Source organism: Mytilus californianus, unplaced genomic scaffold (assembly GCF_021869535.1).
Source record: "Mytilus californianus isolate M0D057914Y unplaced genomic scaffold, xbMytCali1.0.p SCAF_2, whole genome shotgun sequence".
Taxonomy (NCBI): Eukaryota; Metazoa; Mollusca; class Bivalvia; order Mytilida; family Mytilidae; genus Mytilus; species Mytilus californianus.
Window position 1 is genome coordinate 92,217,920 of NW_026262668.1, and position 24,963 is coordinate 92,242,882.

A 24,963-nucleotide genomic window follows, 5' to 3' on the forward strand; every position below is an offset into this window, starting at 1 on the left:
CAGCATATAAAAAAAACACCAAAAATTTGATTTTCAGTTGAAATCAAACAAAGTTTAATTTTGACACTTCAAACCTTAATATGGACTAATTTGAAAACAGGGCCCCCAAAACATCTAATTGCACAATAAAATTCAGCATATCATACAGCTGCAATAATTCAGTTTTTGATGAAATCAAACAAAGTTTAATTTTGGACCCTTTTGACCTCAATGTAGATTAATTTAAAAATGGGGCCCAAATGTCCAAAATATTAATACAAGGTTAGAACCCCCAAAAATTAAAGACTTTAAATTAATCCCATTGAAATTGGTTAAAAGATTTGTATTTATTTTCAATTGAAGATTTCTTGCTATTGCGCAATACTGTGCTATTGAAGATTTCTTGATATTGCACAATACTGTGCAATTGAAGATTTCTTTCTATTGCCCTATCTGTTCTATTGCGCAGTACTGTGCTATTGTGCAATACTGTGCTGTTGAGCAATGCTGTGCTGTTGCGCAATACTGTGCAATTGAAGATTTCTTGCTAATACTGTGCAATTGAAGATTTTTTCTTGAAGCTTTTCAAAAAATTTGAAGAAAAAAAATATAAACCCCCCAAAAAATTGGAATCCCCCCCTCCTCCCTTGGAGTAATTACCCCCAAACTCAATCCCAGCCTTCCCTTTGTGGTATGGAACCTTGTAGTACAATTTTAAAGAGATCCATACACTTAAACACAAGTTATTGTCTGGAACTAGAAACATGCTTGTTTTTTGCCTCTTTTCGCCCCTAATTCCTGAACGTTTGGGCCAATTAACCCCAAATTCAATCCCAGCCTTCCCTTTTTAATATGGAACCTTGTGGTACAATTTCAGAGAGATCCATACACTTTCACACAAGTAATGGTCCGGAAACTACAATAAATTGCTTCGTCGAGCGCAGCTGGATATGACCGCAGAACAGTTGGGGCAAAAATGGACACAATATTGGCGCTTGATACAGGTCTGAATTTGGATTGTAATTAAATATTTGACACATAATAGGTTTCTGACACAGAATAACTGTAGTCAAAGAACTTAGAATTGGTTATCTGATTTGAATTTATATTCAATTTTTTGCTTTTGTGCAATACACTTTGCTGTTGCGTATTAACCCCCCCTCTCTCCCCCCCACACATTTTTCAAAAAAAATAATATTTGAAGAATTTTTCTTTTTAATTTCTAAAATCTGAAATGAGAAAAAATTGACCCCCCACAATTTCTTTTTAACCCCCCCCCAAAAAAAAATTGTTTTCACCTCCCCCCTTTTTCCCCCAAAAAAATTCTTTCCCTCAAGATATGGTCATAATCTCAATTCAAATTCCAATGGAGTTTGCAACCATAATTACCCATTTAAATACATCATAAAAGTCTTACAATAGAAAATGACATACATAATCATGGCTAAAATTAATATTCCTTAATAGTAACTTCTAAAAATAAATTGACAGCTAATCATCTCAAGACAATACAACATTTCTTTATACATAATTTAAAAGCAGTGTAAGGGAGGTAATCAAATGTTGTGTTTGGATTACCACCCTTACACTGCTTTTAAATTGTCTTAAGTAATTGTCCATTAACCAGGAAACCCTTGTTTTTCCCCCTTTTTTGACCCTAATTCCTAAACGGTTTGAGCCATAACCCCCCCAAAGCAAATCCTAATCATCCCTTTGTGGTATGGAAACTTGTGGTATAATTTCAGAGAGATCCATACACCGTTCCACAAGTTATTGTCTGGAAACTAGAAAAATGCTTATTTGGTCCCCTTTTTGGCCCCTAATTCGTAAACTGTTAGGACCATAACCCCCAAAATCAATCCCATCCTTCCTTTGTGGTTATAAACCTTGTGTTTAAATTTCATAGATTTCTATTCAATTATACTAAAGTTATTGTCCAAAAACCAACTGTCTTCGGGCAACGCTGACGACGACGATGAAATACCAATAAACGACCGCAAAATTTTTTGCGGTCGTATAAAAATGCTTGTTTTTGGCCCCTAATTCCTAAGCTGTTGGTACCATAACCCCCAATATCAATCCCAACCTTCCTTTTTTAGTATTGAACATTCTGGTAAAAATTCATAGAGATACATTCACTTAAACTAAAGTTTTTGTCCGGAAACCAAACCTGTCTTCGGACAACGACGACATAATAGCATTATACGACCTTTTTTGTGGTCATATAAATTTTTTTTTTTTTTCAAGCAGTCACTGAACCATGAAAATGAGCTCCCAAGGACTTGTGACAGACAGAACCTTTGTAACATAAGGTATCTACATGCAAGGAATGAAGCATCCAGGTCTTGTACCTTCTGAAATATGAAGCTTTATACATAAAGTTTAAGTAGTTGCTGCTGCCAGATTGTAATCCCTATGTCTTGCATTCTGCAACTTTCTTCCCAGGCAAGACAATAACTTGGGATAGCTTTTGCTAAACAAAAAACGTGCCACATGCATGGAATAACATAATGATTTGTTAGAATGTATACATTACACTTAAGAACTGGTCTATTATTGTTGGTTTTTAAGGGGATTACATTATAGCCTACTGTCACTATTTTTACGAAATAATTCATCTCTAGAAATTGGATGTAAGAGATAAAATTAATTTGAACTTATTTGATTTTTAGTTGTGTTATTAAGATTTATAAACAAATGTATATCATAAGATACTATACATTTTCTTTGTAATTAAAAACTTTGTATTGATCAGATGAGTTAAGCCCGTTTCAACTGATTTTTATAGTTTGTTTTTATGTTGTTCTGCTACACCACTATCCAAGGTTAGGGAGAGGGTTTGGTGCCAGCAAACATGTTTAACTCTGCCACATTCTGTATGTGCCTGTCCCAAGTCAGAAGCCAGTAATTTGGTGGTTGTTGTTTGTTGCTGTATATCATATTTGTTTTTTGTTTAATGTTTTGAACATAAATCAGGCCATTAGTTTCCTCATTTGAATTGTTTTACATTTGTCCTTTCAGGCCTTTTATAGGTGACTATGTGGCATGTGTTTTGCTCATTTTTGAAGGCCGTACTGTGACCTATAGTTGTTAACTTCTACCTCATTTGGTCTCTGGTGGAGAGCTGTCTGATTGACAGTCATACCACATCTTCTTATTTTCATATTTAAAACAAAAAGTATACACAATACATTTACTTTGAAATGTAGGTCTATAATTTATATAAAAACTTTAATCAATAACAAATACCTATATTTTTTTCAATAATATATTTTTATTTTTCAAATAAGATTGGTAATGAAACAATCAAGCATCATGTCATTATATATGTCACATTATTTGGTTGAAATTTCTTGAAAAAGTTTTACATCAATATAATAAATTAACCAATATGCAGTGCACAGTATATATCCTTAACTCCTTCAAGGTAATGAGGCTTACTAAAGCTTGCCTGGTTTAATTAGTCACCTGAAAAAAAAAATTATCATGATCTTTAGTTTAAACAGGTCAGGAACACTACCTTATAGGGATGTGCATTAATTAGCATAATAATGTCCTCGCATTAGCATACTAATGTCCTTGCATTAACATACTAACGTCCTCGCAAATATAATTGTTTATTTATGTATGACACATTTTTTTTACATGGGTTTTTGACCAAGCAACTAAATGAGTAACAATGCATGATGGACTACTACAAGTTTACAATCAACCGATAACACGTGTTATTTATTGAAATACATAACCATTTTTTCATGAATTGCGGAATAAACAATTTCGCATAGTTTTTCATCTTTTGTATCTACATTTATAGTCCGTGATATAAATTATTTGTTCCATGCTCAGATTAACGAATAGTTGTTTCTATTTGATGTAACTAGAGTTTGAATTACCTGAAATATAGCTATTAATATTATTGATGATTAAACGAAGATTTCAGATTTTCATCCACAAGACAGCCGAATAAAACAACAGTGAAAAACACAGTTACCTATAAGAGGAACTTTCATTCGGATAGTTAAAAAATAAGGGATCCTGGAATTTTGAGTGGGTTCATAAAAAAGGGGAAGGAAGACTTAGGGTATGTCAAATATCTGTTGGGGTCACTAAAATGTCCCAGCTTTTCACATAATTGATGAATTGATATTGCACCTCTTTATATGATTACAAAAGTCATTTAAATCGAGGAATGGTAAAACTATGTATTTATAACTATGCTCTAAGAAACAAACATAAACACCTTTCAGAAAGATTGGTTTTCCATTATCTTGAAAAGAGATATTTACTGTAGAATTCTGTATAATATTAAAATATATATAATTTGACAGGTACAGTACATGTATAAAACCTATATCAATTATCATACTTCATCTAAACTGTCCAAAGCATTCCTTAATTCTTGTCTGACAATGTTAACAAAATATAAAAGAACTGAAATTTTGGCATATTCAGATTTTTTTCTTTTTCTTTTTTATCTCAAACTGTTCCCTTTGTTCTGAAGGTAATGAAGCAATATTTTCTTCGATCATTGCAAGAAGCTGTAGTTTCATTTTGTTTTCAGTTTTGCAAAGTTCATTTTCTTCTATTAGATATTGGAATTTTTGATATTTTTAACGGACTCAATATTTACCAATCTTGATAAAATCATTAATGATGCTATCAATGTTTATGAGGGTGTAGATGGGGTTTTCAGAATAGAGAATGATGGGCAAAAAAAAAATAAAGAATAGAGAAAAATGGGCAAAAAAAAAATAAAGAAAAGAGAAAAATGGGCAAAAAAAAAAAGGATCAGAGAATAATGGGGTGCTTAAATATGAATAACTGCCAAAATTAAAGAATTGGGTAAAAATATACTGATTACAGAAAAGAACAATGTCCAGAATACAGTTATCAAGTAATTACAGAATAGCCATTATTTTTAAAGATAACGAATAATGAGTGAAAAAATTAAAGGAATACAGAAATGAGGAATTGAATTCCTGTATTTATTTCAGTTGTTTCATATATTCCATTCTTCCAAGTAAGGAATTAATGTTCAGGTACAATGCATTACAATGGACAAAACCTGTTCAACTACTTTTACAAGGCAAAAAAGAAAAGTTGAATCGTCTAAATCTGAAAATTCAAGATTATGTGATATATTTTACATTTAATACATTGGCTGAACAAAAATATTTATTATGAGAGACCCTGACACTATCTAAGTTGACAGTTTTCCCACTAATTCAACATGTTTTACATGGTAGTAAACTCGTAGTAGCCCACAATGCATTTTAGTTCATTTAGTCGATTGGTCAGTTTTTCAAGGCCATGTTTACCTTCTATTTGGGAAATTACTATGCAAATATATACTGATGTCAGGGAATGTAGTGTTCCCAACCTGTTAAAGTGTCATCTGCTATTGTGCCATGTATTTCCATTTATGTGCTTCTTATCAGTGTTTAAGTCTGTTTTTTTTTAAGATTTGCAAGTATTGTATTGTACTATAGATAGTGTTTTATAAAAAAGGTAAAGAAATATGGTAAATTTGTCAATATTCCTAACAACCTTGAAACTGTTATTTGAAATATCGAAACCTTTGAAAGTAATGTTGCCATCTATTTTTGACTCTGCCTATAAATATTTCTTGAGAAATTTTTCCTTAGAAAGAGTTTAACAAATAGTCAATTAATATTAATAAAACAATTGAATTTGTTTTGAAAAATGTGTGCTACTGTGGTACTGCTCTCAAATGACACCCCCTTCAATAAACAGGAAGTTGAAGGGCAATGGATGTGAAAACACATCACACAGTAAGACACTCCTCAAATGAATGGTGTTATCAAATTTCTTGATATACTGATTTGTGGTTCCTGAGACAAATGTTACTTAAATTTCATAAAGGATTATTACATGTAAGAACTGTAAATTCAGAAATTATTGCGTGCATTTATTATTGTGATTTTTGAATTGGACAAAAACACAAGATTTATCATTGAAATTTTGGGAGAAAACTGTAAACAGATATATTTATCAGATATCAGAATGCAAGTTCTTATTATTGTGATACTCAACTCACCCAGTCGCATTATTCGCATTAATAAAAACCTCTCAATAATTTCTGAATTTACAGCATATGTATGTATTTGGTAAATAGGAAGTTGATAAGTGAGGAATGAGGAAATGCATCACATAATATAGCATGTTTATATGAAGGCATGCTTTGATTTGCAGTTCTGAGAGAAAATTTCATACATGGCCATTATGTTTAAGAACATATACGAATTGAGTTAAAAGAGAGTTGAAGATCTATGAATGTAATAGCATGAACACAGGAAGCTTCAAGGGCCTTTGTGGCCGAGAGGTCTAAGTAGTTGAACTACTGTATCACTAGCCTATCAAAACTGTGGTTGTGAGTCCCATGTGGCAGGTGCATTTGACTCCAATCTTAATTGACCAGGATTGTTTGTTTTCCTACCGAAGGTCTGTGGTTCTCAGGCACTTCAGCTTCCTTCACCAATAAGAACTGACCGCCATGAAACAGTTAACAGTGCTGATAGTTGAACACCAATCAATCAATCATGAAGATTAGTAACTTATTTAAGGAAGTTCTGAAATGTAGTTCCTGAGAAAAATTTGGCAGAAATTTCATTGGACGGACTGAAAAACAAGGGTTAAACAGTATACCTCATCTTTCAAAGCAATAGAATAATTAACATTATTGGCCATTTAAAATACTTTATTTATTTATTTCTGAATAAAATTGTCACTAAAATGTACATGCATTAATTCATGATGATTGTCAAACATGTACAGATGAACTCTTAACTGCTGAAATAAGACTTTTCAAAATATTTTAAGGTTTTTCTGTTTCAATTTATATATGACTATTACATTATATACCATTATATAACTCAAGAACAGTAAAAATGACGTCACCCAAATTCGAACTTGATCTGAGTTTTGTGGTAATAAGCAATGTGTAAAGGCTTCATAACATTTGGTTGAGGCAAACTTAAGTAAGTGAATGGAAACCAATTTTGGGATGTGAAACAAGTAAAAACGGTATAGGGGGAGGGTTGAGATCTCAAAAAACATGTTTAACCCCGCCGCATTTTTGCGCCTGTCCCAAGTCAGGAGCCTCTGGCCTTTGTTAGTCTTGTATCATTTTTAATTTTAGTTTCTTGTGTATAATTTGGAGTTTAGTATGACGTCCATTATCACTGAACTAGTATACATATTTGTTTAGGGGCCAGCTGAAGGACGCCTCCGGGTGCGGGAGTTTCTCGCTGCATTGAAGACCCATTGGTGGCCTTCAGCTGTTGTCTGCTCTATGGTCGGGTTGTTGTCTCTTTGATACATTCCCCATTTCCATTCTCAATTTTACTTTTTTTATTTTCACATTAGAGAGGTCAGGTATGTTTTCTTTAAACATTTATGTCATTTTGTCTATTATCTCTGCAACAGTTTTATTGAAATCTTTTTATTTTTTTTAAATTATAAAGTGTTTGAGTTTCAATGGGACCAAATAAAGCCATTCAAAAATGTTTCTCAAAATCTACTTGACAGAAAAAATAAATTGCTTCGCCGAGCGCAGCTGGATATGACCGCAGAGGTCCTACCCTATACAGTTGGGGCAAAAATGGACACAATATTCGCGCTTGATACAGATCTGAATTTGGATTGTAATTCAATATTTAACACATAATAGGTTTCTGACACAGAAGAACTGTAGTCAAAGAACTTAGAATTGGTTATATGATTTGAATTTATATTCAATTTTTTGCTTTTGTGCAATACACTATGCTGTTGCGAATTGACCTCCCCTCCCCTTTTTCCAAAAAAAATTTTTTCCTCAGTCATGGTCATAATTTCAATTCAAATTTTCAATGGAGTTTGCAACCATAACAACCCATATAAATACATCATAAAAGTCTTAAAATAGAAAATGACATACATAATCATAGCTAAAATTAATTTACCTTAATCAGCATTTTTAAAATTATTAAAATAGTAACTTCTAAAAATGAATTGACAGCTAATCACCTCAAGACAATTAAAAAATTCTTTATACATAATTTAAAAGCAGTGTAAGGGAGGTAATTCAAAGTTGTGTTTGAATTACCTCCCTTACACTGTAATTTGTACTTAAGTAATTGTCCATTAACCAGGACACCCTTGTTTTTCTCAATTTTTTTGCCCCTAATTCCTAAACGGTTTGAGCCATAACCTCCCCCAAAGCCAGTCCTAACCATCCCTTTGTGGTATGGAAACTTGTGGTATAATTTCAGCTAGATCCATACACTGTTCCACAAGTTATTGACATGAAACTAGAAAAATGCTTATTTGGGCCCATTTTTGGCCCCCTAATTCCTAAACTGTTGGGACCATAACCCCTAAAATCAATCCCAACCTTCCTTTTGTGGTTATAAACAGTATGTTTAAATTTCATAGATTTCTATTTACTAATACTATAGGTATAAAAAACCTTTTTGAAGAATTTAAAAGAAAGAGTGGTTCTCAGGTAAAAGAAAAGGAGCATATTATCATTTTTTAGAAGCAAGACCAAAACCCATTAGCATAGATGCTCAAACTAAAAATCAATCTTCATTCAGACATCCTGAACGAATGAATATGCATAATATATTTAGCATGTACAAATGTATCATTAAGAAAAGAACAAATAATTACTATGTCATTAATCTAAGGCACTAAATCTATGTTACTTTTTAAATAATTAGAAAGTCCGAGCTGGTCACCATATTGGAATGAAATTAAAGCCTCAGTAGATAATTGGATTAGAATAACATTACATATATGTTACTTTGGTTGCTTACTTTTACGATAAACATATTCCAATGCACTAGATAAGGTTCTCATGTCTGCCTCAATACTCTTTGCCCAATTTTCAACATCACCTAATTCCTGTAAAAATATATTGATGATTATAGTTCTTGATATAGATTATTCTGAACTTTGAAAATGTAAGATTGCACTATTCATCAAATTCATTAAAAAAATGGTCATACATTTTTCTATCTGATATTAGGCTGAAATGGACATTAAATGCTGGTTTTCCCATTTTTCCAATGCATTTTACCTGTTGTTTCTCATGGCAAAATGAAGGTAATTCAATATTACAAACATCCTGTTTTTTTTAGTTTTGTTTTGTTGATGTCTTAATCATACATACTGTGTATCTTCTTTTATTCATAATGTTAAAATTCTATAAGATAAAATACACCATAGGCAAGAATTTCATTTGATAAATATGTATTATACATTTAGTTGTGTCTCAATGATCTATACTCCACATATCTTTTCATTTAAACTGAAGTAATTTTTTTAAAGTGTTGTGTTTTGATTTAGGAGATCTCTAAATGGAAACCTGCTACAATCTTTTTGCCCACTGGCATGAACTGAATTTGACAGCTTCTATCTTACAGGCATGCAATACAGTAGCAGGGGCAGATAATAAGGCATCCAAATTAAATGCTTTGTTTTGCAACATTGCCAATGATTAGCATCCAAATTTCACAGGAAATTCAATAACATCATTAAATCAGTATTGTGAATTTGTAAACTGATACAATAGAAAATGAACTTGTTGTATATTTAAACATGTGAAATCTACTGCAGTGCGCATAAAATACAAGGCAATTCAAATTTGTTTACTATTTTATCATTTATATGTTCCAGTTTGAGAGATCGAATCTTTTATCATTTTGACGTAAGGCAGGAATAGCTGCATGAAGATTAGATAAAGAACACACTGTTCAGTAATATATCGCAAAATAAGGGAATGGAACTCCAGCATTTAAAACAAAATGCTTCACTGAGCACAGCTGGATTCGTCGCAGAGGTCCGACCCTGAACAGTTGGGGTAAAAATGGACACAATATTCGTGCTTGATACAGGTCTGAATTTGGATTGTAATTAAATATTTGACACATAATAGGTTTCTGACACAGAATAACTGTAGTCAAAGAACTTAGAATTGGTTATATGATTTGAATTTATATTCAATTTTTTGCTTTTGTAATACACTATGCTGTTGCGAATTGACCCCCCCCCCCTTTTTTTTGCTTTTGTGCAATACACTATGCTTTTGCATCTTGACCCCCCCCCCTAAAAAAAATAAATTTTCTTTTTAATTTCTGAAATCTGAAATGAGAAAAGATTGCCCCCCTTTCCCTCAAGATATGGTCATAATCTCAATTCAAATTTCCAATGGAGTTTGCAACCATAATTACCAATTTAAATACATCATTAAAGTCTTAAAATAGAAAATGACATACATAATCATGGCTAAAATTAATATTCCTTTTATAGTAACTTCTAAAAATAAATTGACAACTAATCACCTCAAGACAATACAAAATTTCTTTATACATGATTAAAAAGAAGTGTAAGGGAGGTAAATCCAAACATACACAACATTGTACTTTAAATGTGTTTGGATTACCTCCCTTACACTGCTTTTAAATTGTCCATTAACCAGGAAACCCTTGTTTTTCCCCCAATGGTTTGAGCCATAACCCCCCAAAGCCAATCCTAACCATCCCTTTGTGGTATGGAAACTTGTGGTATAATTTCAGAGAGATCCATACACGGTTCCACAAGTTGTTGTCTGGAAACTAGAAAAATGCTTATTTGGGCCCCTTTTTGGCCCCTAATTCCTAAACTGTTGGGACTATAACCCCCAAAATCAATCCCAACCTTCCTTTTGTGGTTATAAACCTTGTGTTTAAATTTCATAGATTTCTATTTACATTTACTAAAGTTATTGCCAAATGTCTTCAGACGACGACGATGACGTGATACCAATATATGGCGCAAAATTTTTTGCGGTCGTATAAAAACTTCATTTTATGCTTTTAGTTGAAAATACACCGGATCTCCATTTTTTCCCTACAATCTATTATGCACAACTTAAAGAATGTTATGTCAAATTTTTTGAGAAAAATCAACATTTATTTTTGTTTGCATTTGTAGTTGCAAGAAATTTTTTTACAGTTTTCTATGACCTATAATTGCATGGTTTCATAAAAATTTGATCATATGTAACCTTTATTTGGGTAATTAACTATAGGCTTTATAAACTAGTGAACACACCAAAAAAGAAAAGAAAAAAAGGTAAAAATATCTTATTCTGTTTGAAGGTTTAGTTATTTTTTCTGAATAAAATTTTGTGTTTTTACCTCAAACATGCAAAAACCAAACTGATAGTAAGTCATGAAGGTATATTTATATCCTATTTGTATTTAGAAAACCATTGTAAAAACTATCCTCTAAATAAATCTACTTATTTCAAATATTTACATTTCTGAATATTTTCCTTGTTGTCTCTTCCTTTTATTTAGAGACAAATTTTTATTATTTTTTCTTTTATAGATAGAAAATCTATTCTATTATTTATACCAGATTTAATTGTATCAACCAAAATGCCAAAATCAAACCAATCATCTGTAAAATTTGGTTATTGGAATATAGGTGGCTTATTTTCAAAGGGCATGAATAAAGCAGAGGATCCCCTTTTTCTGAAACATATAGAGAATTACGACATTGTTTTTTTAGTCGAAACTCATGTGGGATATAATTCCCAAATACACAATATTGGTAAATTTCATTATCATCCAATATGTAGAAAATTATCAAATAATAACCGTCATTTTGGGGGTATAGCAATTCTACAGAAAAGTCACGTTAAACCTCATGTCAAAATATTGATTAACAGTAATCCAGATTATCAATGGATTAAATTAGAAAAATCCTTTTTTGGATTTAAAAGTGACCTATTTATTTGTGTACTGTACAACCCCCCTGTAACGTCTAAATATACCCAAGAACTCTCTTCTGATGTTTATGAATGCATAGAAAAAGATATCTTTCAGTATAAAAAAATGGGTGAAATTTTGTTATGTGGAGATTTTAATGCCAGAATAGGCACTGAAAATGACTTTATAGTAAACGATGATTCAAAATTTACTCCAATTTTTGATACATACCCTACTGACAAAAACATTATGACAAGAAAAAGTCGAGACCAAAAAATTGATCAAAGAGGCAAAGAAGTTTTGGATTTTTGCATAAGTAAACAAATAAGAATTTTAAATGGCAGAGTTCTTGGTGATACATTTGGTAATTTTACTTGCTATACCCCCAATGGTGCAAGTGTGGTTGATTATGTTGCTGTGTCGGAAGAAATTCTTGAAAATGTACTGTATTTTAAAGTATCCAGATTTATTCCCACATTATCTGATTGTCATTGTATACTTGAGTGGGAGTTATCTGCAAAATATTGTGTCCCTGGAGAAAATGATATTCCAATCCAGTTGAAAAATATGACACCTAATTATATCTGGACTGACTGTTCAGCAATAAAATTTCAAGAAACACTTTCTTCAGATACACTACAAAACTACATACTAGAATTCAACAACAGCACAATTCAATTTACTCAGACATCAGTAGATGAAGCATCATCAAAACTTTCAAACATCTTTTTATCAGCAGCAAATCTATCACTTAAACGACCTTTAAAAAAACACACAAACAAACAAAAAAACAAAAAGTGGTTTGACGCAAGTTTACAACAAGCTCGAACTAACTTGCTTAATTATGGAAAAATTTATTCAAGATTTCCATATGATCCAATTATCAAAAATCACTTTTATAAACTGAATCGTGAATACTCCAAACTAAGGAAATATAAATACAAACAATACAAACAATCATTGATTAGTCAGCTGGACTCCTTGCACGAAGAGAATCCAAAACTGTATTGGAACTTAATTAATGAACTACAGGAAAAAAACGAAACACAAAAAAAATGTGGAGTACAACCATCAACTTTGATATCACATTTCCAAAAGTTGTCACAACTGAAAGGTGAATTTCAAAGTAGATATACAGAGCTATGTGAAAAACTGAAACAGTTAGAAAACTCAAAATGTTTCAACGAGTTGGACTCCGTTATCACTGAGTCTGAAATATCCAAAGCCATTTCACACTTAAAATGCAATAAATCATCAGGCTTGGATAACATTAGTAATAATATGATAAAGAATGGACAGACTTTCCTTTTAAAAAGTTTTCAACAGATGTTTAATACTTGTCTGTCTTCAGGTATATACCCAACATCTTGGGCTGAAGGTTATATTACACCAATTTTTAAAAGCAACGATACAAGTGACCCTAACAATTATAGAGGAATAACAATAACAAGTGCAATTGGAAAGCTTTTTAATAGAATATTAAGTCTAAGACTGGACAAATTTCTTCAGGAACATAATATTATACATGATAGTCAAATTGGATTCACAAGGAAAGCCAGAACTGCAGATCATATGTTTATTTTAAACTGTCTTATTAACAAATACTGTAATTCAAAAGAAGGTAGACTGTTTGCCTGTTTTGTTGATTTTCAGAAGGCTTTTGATACTGTTATACATACAGGGATCAAGATTAAACTACTAGATATTGGGGCTGGGTCTTATTTTTATAACATTATTAAAAGTATGTATGAAATTAGCAAATCATGTGTCAAAATTCAAAATCAAGTAAGTGATTTTTTCCCATTAGATATTGGAGTCAAACAAGGTGACAACCTCAGTCCGGATTTATTCAAGATATTCATAAATGATTTGCCCAGATATTTGTCAGATACTAGAGACCCAGTTAATGTCAATGACAAAGATCTACATTGTTTAATGTATGCTGATGATATTGTTTTATTATCTACATCAGCTGAAGGACTACGAGAAAAGCTGGGAATGCTTGATAAATTTTGCAAAGATTGGTGTCTCAATGTGAATACTAATAAGACAAAGGTGCTGATTTTCAACAAGGCAGGCAGACATGTAAAACAGATATTCACATTTCAGAATATAAATCTGGAATGTGTTTCAAAATACAAATACCTAGGTTTATATTTAAGCTTATCTGGTTCATTCAGTTATGCTCAAAATGAACTATACAAAAAATCCCTGAAAGCTCATTTCAAATTAAGGAAAGATCTTTTATCACTTAATCCTGATGTAAAAACAAGTATTCATGTTTTTGACCACACTGTAAAACCTATTTTATTATATGGTAGCAAAATATGGGGGATGTTTAATTCTCTTTCCTCTAAATGTAAGAAGGAAGATATATCTTTTGAAAAATTATATTCAGGTTTACCCTGTGAGAAACTTCATATAAAATTTTGTAAATTTATACTTGGGGTACACAAGAAAACAACAAATGCTGCAGTGTTATCTGAACTTGGAAGATTTCCAATATATTTTAATATTATAAAAGGAATGTTATTGTACTGGTATAGATTAGAGAATTTAGGTAATAATTTTCCTCTATTAAAAGAGGCATATACACAATCAAAGACACTACATCACATGAATATAACATCATGGTATGGTTCAATAAATGTTGTTTTTAAAATACTTGGTATTGACTATACAAATGCCATAAATGCTCCATTTTGTGAATCCTTATACAAATTTAAGAAATATATACAAACCAAGCTATCAATATTGTTTATTAGCTGTTGGAAAAAACAAATAGATAAATTTTCAGACAGTAAACTGAAAACCTACCTTTTATACAAAACAAATTTTGGTTTTGAAAAATATCTAACATTGATCAAGAATTTTGAACTTAGAAGAAGTTTTACTAAATTACGTGTATCTTCTCATAGATTACAAATAGAATTAGGTAGATATCAGGGTATTCCCCGAATTAACAGAATATGTAATAAATGTTCTTCCAATACTGTCGAAGATGAGGCTCATTTTCTATTTGATTGTAACAAATTTGAGGATGATAGAAATTGTATGTTAGCTAGTATTGCAAAATATAATTCTTATTTTAATCATATGAGCAGTCAAAGCAAAATTATCTGGTTATTTAGTGTAGAAAATGTTGATTTACTTAAAATAATATGTAATTTTATATACAAACATCTTCCTTAGTGAAGATTAGTTAAAGGAAATCTATGTGTGTATATACATTTGATTGGACATAGAAAATTATATTCATCTGAATATCACAAACATACTAGCCGATTAAAAAAAAAAAAAAAATAATTGTTAAGGTATATTATTTATTCAAATGTTCTCTTATATCCTTGAGGCATCGTCCCCTGGTATCAACTGCATTCAAGTTACCTATGATGCTTCCTTGTTTGCTTTTGATACAGGTAGGAAAGAGACATTTACACACATTTTACATGCCTATGGCCCATAAGGTATCGCCCCCTGGTGTCAGCTGCCTTTAGGAAACCATCATGCTTTCCTATTTGCTGCTGACACAGGATGAGTCATGGACATGCTTAATTTCTACTTTCTTTTTGGCTAATTATTATATATTTAATTGATCCAACTTTTTGTGTACTATACATATGTGGATATCTATTTTTCTTTTTTTCTTTTTGGGCTGCTTGTTTGTTATCTATATCAACCACACTTGCAATAATATGCATTAGTATTAAAAAAAAACAACACATACTATAGATTCTTTATCTACGTATTCTTAAAGAACTTAAATAGTTCTCGTTTAACTTTTTTTTTTTTTTTTTATCTCATTGTTTGTATTGTATTATGAAAAATTATTGATGTTGTAATGTTTATGCCCTTTGGGGCCCATAATTGGAAATAAAATATCTTATCTTATCTTATCTTATCCTACAATTGATCTTCTTACAGAATACAGATGTACCCAAATTGTACCTGTTTTGCAAAAAAGCAATGGAAACCTTATAGATATTCTTAGAGACTAAACAATTCGTCATTTTTTTTCTTTTGTCATTATGCATGTCTTTCAACATAGCTTAATATACTTGTCATTCATTAACAGGTAAAACATTCATTTAAAAAAAAATCTATAACCTGAAATCAAATAGACCTTGAAAAATTGTCATTACACAATTGCACATGCTCGTCTGTCTATCTATGTTTATGTTTATATCAGGTGGTAAGGCTGTCGTCAGACTTTGGTTGTCATCTCTATGGTTAATTAGATGTAGACTAGTCTAAAATATGCACAAAAATCTGATATATTATAAACGTTCATGCATTGTTCTTTGTTTTCTTTTCATTTTTGGACTTGATGTAATTTGGATAAGCATTTTAGTATATTATAAATGAAATATGAGAATTTAAGTCAGATCAGTAATCATGAATTTGATAGCTAATGCCCCTTAAAATTTTTGAAAATGCATTTTCATTAGATTACAGGAGCCCCCAAATTCTATATGCTAAAATGCATTACTAACTTTTTCACATAAAACAAATGGAGGTATGTAAATATCTTCAATGGACCAATTCAAGAGCTGGGTAGTTTCAACAATATATACTTTTCAGATGCAAAATACATTTTTTTTCTCTCTGGATTATCTCCCTCTTAACCATAGAAAATCAATATTTATGGCATCAGACTTTGTAATTGTACTTTTTTTTTTCAACTTTGACTAACTTTGTTAAACATTATAATATTTTCGAAAAGAAGCACTTACATTTGCAAAATTATCCACAGATTGATATTTTAAAATCATTGGTTCATTGAGAGAAATTGATCATTTAGGTATTATTGAAAATTGAAATTGAAAATTTAGGTATTATTCGAGTAGAATTTTATAATGTACTAAAATAATAGTCCAGAAATTTTATTAGGTAAAATGCATTATTAACTATTCAACTTAAAGAAACAAATGGAAGTATGTTTATATTTTCAATGGATCAAAGGCTGGAAAGTTTTAAAAATCTGTACTTTTTATGATTTTCTGAAATAATTTGTTTTACTAGATTATCTCCCTTGGAATAATCCACCAACTGTTTCTTGTAAATTTGTGTACTGATGTGTAACTAAAACACACATGTTTAGTCAATAAATAATCAACCTTTATCTCATTGTTTTCCTCATTCATTGATTTCAGGGTATAGAAATTGGTCCTTTTCATGTAAAATACTACATTCAACATGGAGAAACTAGTTCCCAGTACGTTATAGTATCTCCTTACATGCAGGGATGAGAACCAGATGAAATACTTTTTTTCTATGAACTTCTTTCACAATGTTGTTTAAGCATACTAAGTTTAAATAAAATCTGATGATCCCCTTGTGGACTGTTTTGCATGGTTTTATGGTAGACTGGGTGTTAAAAATACATGATATGGGCACGTTACATATCAACAGATGAAGTACCCAGTGAAAAAAAAATAGAATTTAACAAAATGTGGCATATATACCGGTAGATTTTTATGAATGTGTAGAAAAGCATGTGTGCAATTTAGGTAGTCCTCATTACAGAATATGGGATCATTTGGAGGTCGGTTACAACCCATTTATCAATGATTCATGTATGTATTCAAAATTAAATGTGTGGTACTATATATAGTAAATAGGGATACATCTACAAAATAAACACAGAATAGAAACTTTCGTTTGTGTCTTAAAATCTAGAAGGTGAAAAAATTGTCAAAAAAAAATGCAATTTGGGTAACTCAATATTGTATATATATTTCTTTGCATATTTCGAGTGGATATTGACAACATCTTACATGCGTAAAAAGTTCAAGAAAAAATCAATGTAAACTTTTTTATGAATCGTACGCCCTTAAACTCTTGTAACTTTTTTATGTACTAACCTTCTGAGCTGTATTGAAATCTTCTACAAGTTTTAACCATTGTAATGTTTGTTTAGAGAACTGTGCAGCATTGGCTTGTAAGATCTTTGTTTCTGTGTCTAGCTTCTTCTGATTAATATATGCCTGGGCAACACTACAAAATGTGAGCATGATCTTAAAAGCAAAATAAACAATTTTATACAGGTATTAACTCGCTAGTGGAGAGTTGTCTTATTGGCAATGTATAATGTATAAGATGTACTATGAGCTATTACTCACTAGTTTAACTCCCCATTATGTGTTGCTGACTCCTTTTTCCAGTAAATATGTGAATCAATCAATGTGTGTGACATTTTAAAGAGGTAAGTTTTTCAGTAAAGAGGAAAAAGAACATATAAAGAACCGAAAACCTGCCACATGATATGGAATACTTAGATGAAACTTGGTGTCAAGAAGCTATATCTTGTACTTAATGAGGGGGGTGCCAACACTGAGATTGTGAGTTCGAATCCCGCATGTGGCAGGTGGGCTTGACTCCAATCTTATTGACTAGGGTTGTCAGTTTTCCTACTGAAGGTCTGGGTTCTCTCCTGGCACTCAGGCTTCCTCCACCAATAAAAACTGACTGCCACAAAATAACACAATAGTGTTGAAAGTGGCATTAAACACCAATCAATCCATCAATCATACTTAATGAGGGAAATGTTGTTAAGGAAAGAGGTAAACCAGGAAACTTATATAGGGTATAATAAACATTTCAATAAAAAACATCAGTGGAATATATAGTCTAGAGACATTTACTAAGAGAAATAACTATTACACATACCTGTACATGTATTTATTTTGAGCTCTGACTGTGAGAATTCTTTGATAGTTGTTTTACTTGCATCTTTATTATCTATTTTAGTGGTATTACAGAGTTAAGGGCTTTTCTGAACTGAATTTATTTGATTGTATTTTTCATAAATTTTGTTTCTTCCACTAATTGGAAATGGGAAAAGGTTGAGCAATCTAGTTTAACCCTACCACATGTTTATGTGGCTGTCCTTAGTCAGCAACCTTATCAGTGGTTGTATTATAACATTTCTTATGTCTTTGGGTCTGTAGGAAAATTTGTTGTTGATGGCAGATATATTAAATAAATGTGGATTGTGTCCACATGTGGACACAGATGATGCCTCCGCTTGCATATCATATAGTTATAAAGGGACATAACTGAAGAACGGTAAAAGTGATGCTACCCAAATTTAAATTAGATCTGAATTTTGAGGTAATAAGCATTGTGTGTAAGTCTCATAACATTTGGTTGAGGCTAACTTAAGTAGAGAACAGAAACGAAAAATTCAGCAATTTTTCTATTTGTAAACACGCAAAACTCTAGAACGGATGTGTATAAGTTTTATAACATTTGGTTGAGACAAACTAAAGTTAGAGAACGGAAACGAAAAATTCAGCAATCTTTATGTTTATAAAGGGACATAACTCAAGAATGGTAAAAGTGACACCACCGAATTTCATACATAATCTGTATTATGCAGTAATAAGCATTGTGTATAAGTTTCATAACATTTGGTTGAGGCAAACTAAAGTTAGAGAACGGAAACAATATTTGTACTTGATCTTAGTTTTGTAATCAAAACGTTGTATTTGGATTACCTCCCTTACACTGTTTTAAATTGTCTTAATTGTTCATTAACCATTACTTTATACATAATTTAAAAGCAGTGTACGGGAGTTAATTTAAATATTGTATTTGATTTATCTCCCTTACACTGCTTTAAATTATGTTTTGTACTAAAGTATTTGTCCATTAACCAGGACATCCTTGTTTTTCCCCCTTTTTTGCCCCTAATTCCTAAACAGTTTGAGCCATAACCCCCCAAAGCAAATCCTAATCATCCCGTTGTGGTATGGAAACTTGTGGTATAATTTCAGAGAGATCCATACACCGTTCTACAAGTTATTGTCTGGAAACTAGAAAATGCTTATTTTTGGCCCCTTTTTGGCCCCTAATTCCTTAACTGTTGGTACCATAACCCCCAAAATCAATCCCAACCTTCCTTTTGTGGTATTGAACCTTATGGTAAAATTTCATAGAGATCCATTTACTTAAACTAAAGTTAGAGTGCGAAAACCAATGTGTCTTTGGACGACGACGACGACGCCAACGTCATACCAATATATGACCCCAAAATTTTTTTGCGGTCGTATAAAATTACTTGAATAATGACTGATATTTTTGAAAAAAAAATGAAAAATTTAGCAATTTTTCCATTTGTAAAGGGGCATAACTCTAGAAAAGTAAAAGTGACGCCCCCAAAATTCAAAATTATTCTGTGTATAATGGTAATAAGCATTGTGTATAAGTTTCATAACATTTGGATGAGGCAAACTTAAGTTAGAGAACGGAAATGAAAAATTTTGCAATTTTTCCATTTATAAAGGGGCATAACTCTAGAACGGTTAAAGTGACGCCACCAAAATTCAAACTTGATCTGTGTTTTGTGGTAATAAGCATTGTGTATAAGTTTCATAACATTTGGTTGAGGCAAACTTAAGTTAGAGAACGGAAACTAAAGATTTTGTAATTTTTCCATTGATAAAGGGCATAACTCTAGAACAGTTAGAGTGACGGTGCCAAAATTCAAACTTGATCTGTATTTTGTGGTAATAAGCATTGTGTTTAACATTTGGTTGAGGCAAACTTAAGTTAGAGAACGGAAACTAAATATTTTGCAATTTTTCCATTTATAAAGGGGCATAACTCTAGAACTGTTGAAGTGACGCCACCAAAATTCAAACTTGATCTGTGTTTTGTGGTAATAAGCATTGTGTACAAGTTTCATAACATTTGGTTGAGGCAAACTTAAGTTAGAGAATGGAAACTAAAAATTTTGCAATTTTTCCATTTATAAAGAGACATAACTCTAGAACGATTAAAGTGACGCCACCAAAATTCAAATCTGATCTGTGTTTTTTGGTAATAAGCATTGTGTATAAGTTTCATAACATTTGGTTGAGGCAATCTCAAGTTAGAGAACGGCAACCAATTTTGGGACGTACGTACAGACGGACAAGGGAAAAACTTAATGCCCCCCACCGCTAAGGAAAGGGCATAAAAAGGTCCACACTCCACAATAAGTGGTGCACAGTTAGTCCCCATTGGAATTCCGATAACTTGACGATATACGGAATCTTCATAGCTAACAAAAATGTTATCTAGTAAAAATTCAAGGGCAGTTATAGTATCAAAGCAGGTCCAATTGACATAGTTCTTTTGTTTGTTGTTACTTAAAAATGACCTAAAGGAGTATGAACATATATATTCGCATTCTGATTTTCTAAAATGCCCGTTTAATGAGGTGTGTGAATTTTTTCTAATAAGATTATGAGGCAAAGTGGTATATAGGGTAGAAAAATCAAAACTTTGAACAGATTAGAAATCAACAATATAAGCATGCAATTTATCAAGTACTTCCAACAAAGTTTTGACACTCCAAAAGTCATTAATTCCACTATTTTCAAAGGCCTTATTTGAACAATTTATTACCAGGTTTTTGATTGTACCAAGTGAACTAGTAAGTAGAATAGATAGTTTAGTAGTGGAACAATGGCTTGAAGACGAAATAAATCTATATTTGTAAGTTTTGTACAGCTTTCGGAAGCCAATACATAGTTGGAACTTTCACTGTATTTGGTTCTGCTTGTAAAGAGGTAGCTAAAAGTTTATGTTTGTTACAGATGTCATTTTCCGAAAATGGAGTCAGTTGGAATGTTGGTGAATTCGTGATTTCCTTTTCCAGAACCTCAATGTAAAATTTACGTGATACATTTTTCTGTACTTACCCGCCATTTAAATGATCAACCAAAGCATGAGTCAAAGCTGTAGCTGCTACTATAGCTTCTTTTTTCTTCTTTTCTAGAAAATTAAATTACAAATTATTTTAAAATAAACATTGGTAACAGACAGTTACCTTTTCAAAGCTTAGATACAACATGTAGCCTTCAATTTCAGAATAATTAAAATATTTTCAGGGGATTCTTACTCTTGTCTATGACACCACATTACTCCCTCCATCATGAAAGGAATAGCACACCATAATGATGAGAGGACCATAGTCTACCAAGTATATAGTAGTCAGCTATTGGTTTACAATAGCAATCCTTTACATTTTTTTTTATGCTGCAATACATAATGTATATGAATTGGTGTGCAATATTCCATAAAATTAATGTTTCCAAGGGGCATAACTCTTTTGAAAATAATTGATTGGCACTGATTTTCGAACTCATCCAAGACATTGCTGATATAAAAGATGATATAAGATTCATAAAAATCTGGCAAGAATTGAACACATGAGAGCGCTAACGATGCAATTTTCCATAAAAATCAATGTTTCCAAGGGGCATAACTCTTTTAAAAATTATTGATAGGCACTGGTTTTCAAACTCGTCCAAGACATTACTAATATAAACCTAAGATATAAGGTTCATAAAAGTCTGGCAAGAATTGTACAAATGAGAGAGCAAATGATGCAATTTTCAATATAATTAATGTTTCCAAGGGGCATAACTCTTTTAAAAATTATTGATAGGCACTGATTTTCAAACTCGTTCAAGACATTGCTGATATAAACCTATGATATAAGTTTCATAAAAATCTGGCAAGAATTGTACACTTGAGAGCGCTAACAGGACTGGACGGAGAGACAGACGTCTGGTATTTCCATGTCCCCCCACACACTTTGCACGGGGGACAATAATTGATTGTCTCTTATTTTCGAACTCGTCCAAGACATTGCTATATAAACCTAGGATATAAGTTTCATGAAAATCTGGCAAGAATTGTTCATGTGAGAGCGCTAACAAGACCTGACGGACATTCTGATGCCCAGTACTTCCATGTCCCCCGCAACGCTTTACACAGGGGACAATAAAACAAAAAAGTTTGACAAGTATCATTGTCACAAAAAATTCAAGATAAAATCAACATTACCTAGAGTAGTAAAATTCTGTTAGAGAATGTCAAAGGGAAATAATTTTGCTAATACATTTTTTACATGTACATGTACATCTATTAATAATAGCTTCTTAATAGGGAGGTCCTGTTCAGATGAAATACAACAAGAGGCTGTCAGAGTGACAGCAAACCGGATTTTCCTGCAGAGGTCGAACCCTGAACAGTGGAGCAAGTACATTTAAGCTTAAAACAGCTCTGAATTTGGATTGTGATTGAATATTTGACACAGCATAGGTTTGTGACACAAAATGAATGTGGTCAAAGAACTGAAATATTTGAAATTGGACATTCAGCATTTTAAAAGAACCCCATAAATTCAATTTTTGTTGAATCAAACAAAGTTTAATTTTGGACCCTGATTTGGACCAACTTGAAAACTGGGCCCAAAAATCTAATATTTAAATACAGGTTTAGATTCAGCATTTGAAAGAACCCTATATATATTTAATTTATGCTGAAATGAAACCAAAGGTTAATTTTATCCATAATATTTTCTGTGCAAAGGGAAATAACTCAAACTGGATAAATAGTTCTCTAAAATAAGATATGATGCAATTTTTCAAATTATAATCAATAATATAATAACAACAACCAGTGATGACTAAGTTCTCTAAAATAAGATATGATTTAACACTCAAACATTGTTAGAATCAGCATATCAAAGAACCAAAGAATTCAATTTTTGATGAAATTAAACAAAAGTTTAATTTAGGACCCTTTGGACCTCAATGTGGTATTATCTTATTGATAATGAAAAGAAATACAGGTTTAGATTAAGCATTTCAAAGAACCCTATAAATATTCAATTTATGTTGAAATCAAACACAGTTTATTTTGGACCCCGATTTGGACCAACTTGAAAACTGGGCCCAAAATCAGAAATCTAAATATATGTTTATTAATAGACAATATAAGCTTAGTTATTAAAGGAGTTCACTTCATCAAAAAAAAAATATATAGCATTCAGAAAATTAGTTTTTACAGAATAACAAACAAACTTGCCACAAAATTCTTCAAACAATTTACCAAAGAAAAGAAGAAAAAAATCCAGAATTTTATTTATCATTAATACAATGTCTTTTCAAAATCTATAAAACTTATCAGTAACAAGAAATAATTGTAACAGGATGCTGTTACTAAGTCTCCCAAACAAAGCTCCAATAATTCGTCATTCCCATGGTCGCCTGACATTGGGCAAAGTCCAGTACAAATTGGTTTGTGATATGCATAAGTGATGCCTATGGATTGACCCTGTATGTCATTCAAATCTTCTTGAAATGACGAACAGGAATATATATGGTTGTTTAGGGGTGGGGTTCTCAACCGTTTACAAGTTCTCAAAAGGGGGAGGGGGGTGTGTGTGATCCCCAGGTGACTCGCCCTTTATCTCATATGATTTGTTTTTTTGTCCCATACAAGAATATATATGGTTTAGGGGTGGGGATCTCGACCGTTTACAAGTTCTTAAACAGGAGGGGGGTGGGGGTTACCCCAGGGGACTCGCCCTTTATTTCATTTGATTTGTTTTATTATCCCATACAAGAATATATATGGTTTCGAGGGGGGGGGGGGTCAAATGAGTTTTCATCTATTAAATTTTATTTTTGTTCTGTAGTCTCTTCCTGTCCATTTCGACTAACAAATTTTAAAGTTGGAACTGATGCAGACTTAAGGAGACCAATTGTGAATATCCATCAACTGGTGGATTATACCTCATTTTTCAAAACACAGCAAAGGATTTAGTCAGAAGCAATTACATGTCACTTAAATTAGTCCAAATAATTATGACGCTTTTTGATAAAAAAAATTTGGACACCTTCCTTCAACGTCGTAGGAAGGCGTAACAGCAAAAATCAAAAATAGACTTTCTAGACAGCATAATTATTTGGACTAGTCACTAATGAGTACTCATCAAAGCTTAATTAAGATGGTATATGCAAAAAGATGCTCGAATATCTCTTTAAAAAAATTTATGATAAAAACTGCATTATACCTCAATTGGTCTATCTCACTGTATGTCAAATGGTGGATTATACGTCAATTGAGGTATAGTCATCAATTAATGGTTATTCCTGACCTGTTGTCAGTTGAGGACTTACAAAACAAGGTACATGTAACTTAATTCTGGTGCACATTTTGTTCCTTATATGTCAGCAAACGTTCTAATGCCATAGTTTAAAGTTAAACGATAAATAAATGGAGTTAACCTTGTCTTTCCTTGCGAGTTTGTTGTCTTATTTGATGCTGCTTCACAAGAGATGAAAGCATTTTCTTTCTTATGACATTTCCAGTTTGTTTATGTATTTTTAATGTTCCGCCTCCGGAAGTGACGTTTTGACAATTAATTATGAATATTATGATTATT

At 31.8% G+C, this 24,963-nt stretch overlaps 1 protein-coding gene across 1 annotated transcript; it reads right to left on the minus strand.

Moving 5' to 3' along the window:
* Nucleotides 1-3,233: 3,233 nt before the first annotated feature.
* LOC127728484 (biogenesis of lysosome-related organelles complex 1 subunit 1-like) lies at nucleotides 3,234-24,954 on the minus strand. Its single transcript, XM_052235885.1, has 5 exons — nucleotides 24,806-24,954; nucleotides 21,425-21,497; nucleotides 17,600-17,732; nucleotides 8,796-8,883; nucleotides 3,234-3,447 (listed from the first exon to the last, which is right to left on the minus strand). The coding sequence occupies exons 1-5, from the start codon at nucleotides 24,864-24,866 to the stop codon at nucleotides 3,440-3,442; spliced, it is 363 nt and encodes a 120-aa protein (XP_052091845.1). The 5' UTR covers nucleotides 24,867-24,954; the 3' UTR covers nucleotides 3,234-3,439.
* Between the last annotated feature and the right edge of the window lie 9 nt (nucleotides 24,955-24,963).